Below are 6319 nucleotides of genomic sequence, written 5' to 3'. Positions count from 1 at the left end.
GCCTCTGGCATGTCAGCCACTCCTCCCAGCTATTACTTCCACAATACAAACCCAATGCAAAGTGAGTCTGATGCCGTCTAAAATGTGTAACTGACCGAATCTAGGGCAAGGTGACAAAGCACACAGTAAAGGGCAGTATGCATTTTCAAGCATGACTATTATTTTAATGCTGGTTTTACTCACTTTCAATAGCTTGCACTCCCGTGAATCTGTGAACGCGGGGAACATTTCTTCGTATTTCTCAAGCGCAAGCTGAAAGAGAGAAGACAACCTTTAGGCTCATTTCTCGCAATACTACTTGCTTTTTATTTCAATTTTTGCATTCCAATCCTAAAACAGCACAGAGAGCTTGGGAATGTGTTCACAGTAAATCCAGTCTGACGTTATGGCACCTCCAGCTTCAGTCTGTGCAACAGCCACGCAAATCCCTGTGCATGCAAGAATGCATCCCAGCCAGCAAGAGTAGATTAAGAGAGATGCAGAAAGTTTGGGATAACCACTCTGAGCCCACTGACCTTGGCGTTCAGCTCATCCACGATGAAGTGGCACAGAGCAGCTTTGAAGAAATACTCTTTTGCGCTATACTTGAGCAAAGGATTATCCATCGTGTTTGTTCCAACCTAGGCACAAAAAGATACTGAGCTGGGAAAGAAAACCGCATCAGTGAGAACTGAATTAAAAACAGGACAGCACTACAGGGCTGTCTGCGAATAAAAACCACAGATAAAATGCCAGGGTCTGTAGAAAAAGCTGTTGGAAATCCAGACAGGTTTGTAACTAATCCTAAGTGAAGTCACAAACTCGCAGGCAGCGGTGAGAGTGCACCCATGCAGCCCGTCCTCCCAGGGAGCTGCTGCACCAGTTCAGAGGTACCACACTGGTACCTCAGTATGTCCCATCTGATGCAGAAAGGGGAAAGAAAGTCAGCTCAGTTAAAACCTGCTCCAGTATTAACCCTCCAGAAGCACAAAAGCAGCGCTGCAAGTATTCCCAGGTAATTAATTACCTGGCACAAAGGCAGAGCAATCAGGTTTACAGATTTGGGGAGAAATTTTCTGCCAAACATATTTGTAAATACAATCAAAAGTGTAATTATACAGGTTTCCTTTCCCCTGCTTCCCCCAGCCTTTCTCTAGAAACAACAGAATTCAGGGGAAAAAAAAATGCCTTTGATAAGTTAAAGCAACTCTTAAGGCAAAGGAGCAAACCATGTCTCGTAAAGGCATAATCAGCCCTGAAATAAGTAAGATCAGGCACTTCTAGGCCATGGCAGTTTTGTGAGAGTGACACACTGACCCACTTTTCATTTTCAATCAGTGTTTGCCCCACAGGATGAAGCACACATCCTCACCTGCTCATAGATTTCTATCGCCTTCTGGTACTGCTCCAGCTGTGCGGCGTAGGCAGCCACCTTCAGCAGACACTTGTTGGCTGAGCTACAATCAATAGCGTTACAGTAAGTTACTGTGTCCTGGGGAAAAACAAATCCACGCCCTGGCACCTCCAAGCACTACCTGTACTACCAGCTGCAAATTAGGGAATTGTTGTTTTTACAGTCAAAATTAAAACAGATATAAAGGCACACTTTAGTGTGCGCTGCTTCTCCTTGTCAGTCAGTTTCAGAAACAGCCCCTGCTGGCACAGACATCCATCTTACCACACCACTGCAATCCAAAGCTCTTCTACCCAACCACACGTGCTTTTCTGAGGCAGAGATGCCACACAACCCGTGCAGCTGGAGTGGAAGTGAGAAGGCTGTACACAGGGCTATGGCTCACACGAGATCCCCAGCTGAGGGGTACCATGGGATTTACCAGAAAACCCCAGCAAGAGAATAGTGCCTTGTGCTCAGGTCCACCCCTCTGACATGAGGCTGTCTGGGAGCAGGCATTGAGAAGTATGGACTGGCTGCCCTGCAAAAGGAGAGGAGCTGTGTCCAGGGAGCAGCCTGAGCTCCAGCAGGCCAGGGCAAAGGTAGTTTCCCCTTGAGGACCTCTCCAGGTGAAGCATGCAGGCAGTCTGCAGTTACCTAAGCTCACTGGCACCCCAAGATTTCCCAGCAGGCTGCCAGGCTGCCCAGCAGACGCAGTCCCTGCTCTCCACGGCGCTGCACGAAAACCTTCAGCTCAGCACAGACCTGGCCTCAAGACACCGTTCAACCACTCCATGCTTTCTCTGCACCCAAAACAGTCAGGCCAAACCAGACAAGCCTGCATGCAGGACGAGAGCCTTAAACAGAATCTGTCTAAGCTGGACTTGGGCATCGCACCAAAGGACATTTTAGAAGAGGCCAGCGGACAAGGTGTGCAAGCATGTGGGTCACCCAGGACAAATGCCCACCTCCAGCCCTTCCCTGTTGTGACTCTTTCACAAAGACCACTTGCCTGTTAGACTCCTCTCCTTTGTAATAGTCTGCAGCCTGCTCGTAGTGTGCAATCGCCTGGGGACAGAAACATCGCACTTTAATGCCACTTCTGAAGCACAATTTTCGGTCAGATCAGTGCACAGCCTCTGCTTTCACCAAAGCTTTTCCGTTCTGTGCACAAAGGGAGCAGTGGCACAGCACACCACAGGGTTTCTGGTGGAGCGAAGGCACTGCCAGGCATCCCCTGCATGCTCAAATCATGAGGCTGCCCTTGGAAATTTGACCATGAACTTGTCAAGAGTCCCAAACTCCAGTGCAGATTTAATACAGGTGACACTACTCTGGAGGTAATGACTAAAAACACTTATAATCACAGTGCAACAAAGCTTCTGCCAGGTTTGCCACAATAAATTGCTTAACAGAACAGTCCTGACGTAGCAGGGCTTGATTTAAGTGGGGCTGCGGGTGGAGAGGCAACACTGAAGTCATTAACAGAGACAGACAGGATCCAATGAAGTTGGAGCTGAAGATGCAAACATTGTCTAGAAAATAATATCTAGAAACCACAAATTTTTGTTCTGCAAACTTTGAGCAGATTTGCAGCCAGTTGAGCTGCTGCAGGATTCCTGCTCGGGGTCCTTGGTTATGGGAACGAGAGAGGATTGGTGCTGAACTGTGAAATAAAAGTACTAGCAGCTTCCTTTGGGTGCCTCAGAAAAGAGAGATAAAACTGCCCTGCAAGTTTCCCAACGTGCTTTTCCAATGGGAAACACCACTTCAGTGGAGAAGGTTTCTCACCCAGGTGTTTCTGCCAGCCCTGCTGTGCTGTGGCTCAGCAGAGGGGCACGTGGAAGGGTCAGGGTTGCCCTGTGAGAGACCCCGGCTGGGAAAATCATCGCTCGCCCCGTTAACACTGATTTCAAGTTGCAGGTGACTTGCACCTACGTAGAGAACCTGGTCGGTGCCAGACGGGAGATGGGTTTTATTGGCCGTGCTGAGCTCGGCGCTGCTCTGGCCAGGGAAGGAAATGCAGCGGCTGGCCCACGACCCGCAGAGCCATTTTTTAGAGCAGCACCGGCAGCGCCCAGCATCCTTACCTTCTCAATGTCTACCAGCTCGGCCTCGTAGATCTCCGCAATGGTGATGTGGTGCTTGGCAGCGATCGTGAATCGCCCCTAGAGAAGGCAGAGGTTGGATGTGAGATGGGAGCTCCCCCCATGCCCAGCACACACGCAGCATTTACCAAGCTGCATCTCTTACAAACACATCGGTCCACGAGCTGCCAGTGCAGCTTCTTACCATGTCGGTGTAGATATCAATAGCTGCATTTAAGCAGTTGATGGCCTCTGCAGCATGAGTGTTCAGGAAAAACAACAAAGTCAGCCAGCATGTCACACTTCCCAGCCCAAGACCTCCCCCCACCTCCAAAAATCAGATCTCAGTAACACTACTCTTCATCAGACCACACACCAGCTTCTCAAGTAAGTATCTACTCACACATTTACATATACCTGGAATGACAGACGTAACATTTTCAAGCCCTAAGACCTACAGATGTAACATCCCCCACATTTTTGCACCTGCAGATCTAATCCCAATTCACCCAGTGCCAACACCCCCATCTCACCAAGAGCCTGCTGGTTTGCTCAGGCAGAAATTCCAATGCTGAAAGGTTAACAGTCAAAAAATAGGATGGGCAAAAATACAAATGACTTTTACCCTGGGTTTGTCAGGCTGCATCCTCAAAGAGAGCAAAATACAAAATACCAATCTCATAAACACGCAGGGGCTGCCATTTTCTAGGAAAATTGGGGGTTTTACAATTACAAAACAGCATTATCAGCCCTGAGCTAGTTTCTCCAGCCCCCTGGCACAGGAAAGCATGGGTAATGCTGCTGGGTTGGCTGGTGTGTTTCCAAACACTCAGCTAGGACAAGGAGAATCAGAGGTCTTCCAGAAAACCACAATCCTGCTCTTTACAACCAGATTTAAAGAATCCAGATCCTTTATCCTCACCCCATCAAAGGTCAGTCTGTTTTCCTCCCGCCTCTTCTCTGCCCCAGGAAAACCCCTGGGAATAGGGCTGGAGCTAAGGGCAGGGATCCCACTGTGATCCAGACCCAAGATCTGCTTTAAGTATTCCTTAAGAAGTGAGTATGTCTCCTAAGTCAAGCTAAACCAGGAGGGAAGCTGCCGAGGCACAGAGCTTCCCAACCAGTGCTCTGCAGCGTAAGCCAAAGTGCCAGAGATCACCTAGAGACGACACTCTACATGTTGCCGATCCACAGGGCAGAACAAGGCGATACTGACGAGCAAACATCATCTGAAAGCCTATTTTGGAGAAGCAGAAGTCCAGAAGGTATCATGGCTTTTGAGTAGTCTGCAACCCTGTGGAGTCTGTGACTACCAAAAGCCTCGGCACGCCCCCTCCTCTGCCTCTAAGCAGCTCTGCAAGAAGCAACCCCAGAATTTGCTGCCCTTACCTTGCGGGTCCGCTTTTTTGTAGGCGTTCCCCGCGTCCACGAAGCTGGTGGCCGAATCGTGTTTGCTCTGCAGCTGCATGTGCAGCTTGGCCGCCTGACAGAACGCGTTTCCTGCAGCTGGGAGAGAAGCGCACACCCACCCCATGTACCCCCCAACCGGGCAATGATCATCGCGAAACGGCAAAGCACACGTCGCTTCCCAGAACCCAGAGAGGTTTAGAGAGGCAACAACCCCAAATTGTTTGTGCCCAGGCCCTGCTTGTCTGCTGGGGTTTGAGCCCATCCCTACAGGGGGGCATCACAGAACAGTTTGGGTTGGAAGGGACCTTAAAGATCATCCAGTTCCAACCCCCCTGCCATCAGCAGGGACACCTTCCACTACACCAGGTTGCTCAAAGCCTCATCCCACCTGCACGCTCGCCCTTGGCAGTGTGTGTTCATCCTCGCTACTGGATGCACCCTGCAACTACTGGATCAGCAAGGGGGATCCCTTGGATCTCAATATCCATCGGCTTTGACATCCCACCCCAAGGTATCTCCTTGCTGAAGAGCAAACCCAGGGGAGTGCCCCTTTAGCAGGCTTCCCTGCAGACTCCCTAGCTTCCATTTAAAATGGTAAACTGCACCCCAGCTAATTTAACACCAGGAACATTCAAGTCACCCCACTTTGCCTACCCTCCCAATATTTAAATCATCGCAGGGCTGGGCAGAGCAGAGGAATTGCATCACCATAGGGACCATCCCCATGGAAACAGCCTGGGATGTAAAACTCCGCTGCAATAATTTGCAGGAAGATGCTGGAGCACTCGTGGGTCACCCCAGCATCAGCAACCCCTCCACAGCCCCCACAGCGGCGGGGGCTGGACTCACCACTCCAGTTTTTGGCGATCTTGAACATATTGGCAGCTCTGGTGTACATTTCACAGGCCTCCTCCACCTTGGTGTTGCCCCTGAAACGCAGCGAGAAAGCCCCTGATGCCATGGTGGAATGAAACACCAGCCCCAAAACAGGGGCCAAGAGATGAAATGGGGCTTGGGGTGTTGCAAGCCCCTGTGCTCAGGTGACATGGGCCCTCTGAGCTTGATGAGGCTGATCACCCTAATTTTAAAATGTAAGGTGAGCATCACTCTGCTCAGAGAGGGGAAACCTGAATCTGGGGGATGAGCAACCCCCTGCCCTCACCAGACTGTCTCCCACGGGATGGCAGCTCGTTACCAACGCACGGTGGAGGTGGGAGAAATTGGGTTGGCACCTAATGGGGTTCCCTGAGCCCCGCTGCGAACAGGCAGCAGGCGGAGCTGGCAGGCACCGGATAACCAAGCCCTTGCTAGAAATGGGAGGCTGAGTTTTCATTGCGTAAGGCAGGGACAGGAAAGCAGAATGAAACTCACTCCTGAAGTGGTAATTTAAGGTTTTGGCATGTTCCAAAAGTGTGGAGCCTGGAGCAACCCCCCCATCTGCTCTTTGACT

At 50.5% G+C, this 6319-nt stretch overlaps 1 protein-coding gene across 1 annotated transcript; it reads right to left on the bottom strand.

Annotated features, from left to right (window-relative positions):
- Positions 1 to 183: 183 nt before the first annotated feature.
- On the bottom strand, positions 184 to 5830 carry LOC104518400 (beta-soluble NSF attachment protein; the record flags this gene model as incomplete). Its single annotated transcript, XM_010162881.1, has 8 exons — positions 5719 to 5830; positions 4849 to 4965; positions 3665 to 3711; positions 3463 to 3540; positions 2385 to 2440; positions 1352 to 1436; positions 516 to 620; positions 184 to 252 (listed from the first exon to the last, which is right to left on the bottom strand). Coding segments are annotated over exons 1-8 (669 nt in total), but the record flags the coding sequence as incomplete, so codon positions are not given.
- Between the last annotated feature and the right edge of the window lie 489 nt (positions 5831 to 6319).

The sequence above is a fragment of the Antrostomus carolinensis genome, unplaced genomic scaffold, assembly GCF_000700745.2.
Source record: "Antrostomus carolinensis isolate BGI_N321 unplaced genomic scaffold, ASM70074v2 scaffold47212, whole genome shotgun sequence".
Classification (NCBI taxonomy): Eukaryota; Metazoa; Chordata; class Aves; order Caprimulgiformes; family Caprimulgidae; genus Antrostomus; species Antrostomus carolinensis.
Note: the sequence above shows the minus strand (reverse complement) of the source record. Positions and strands in the feature narration are given on the sequence as shown.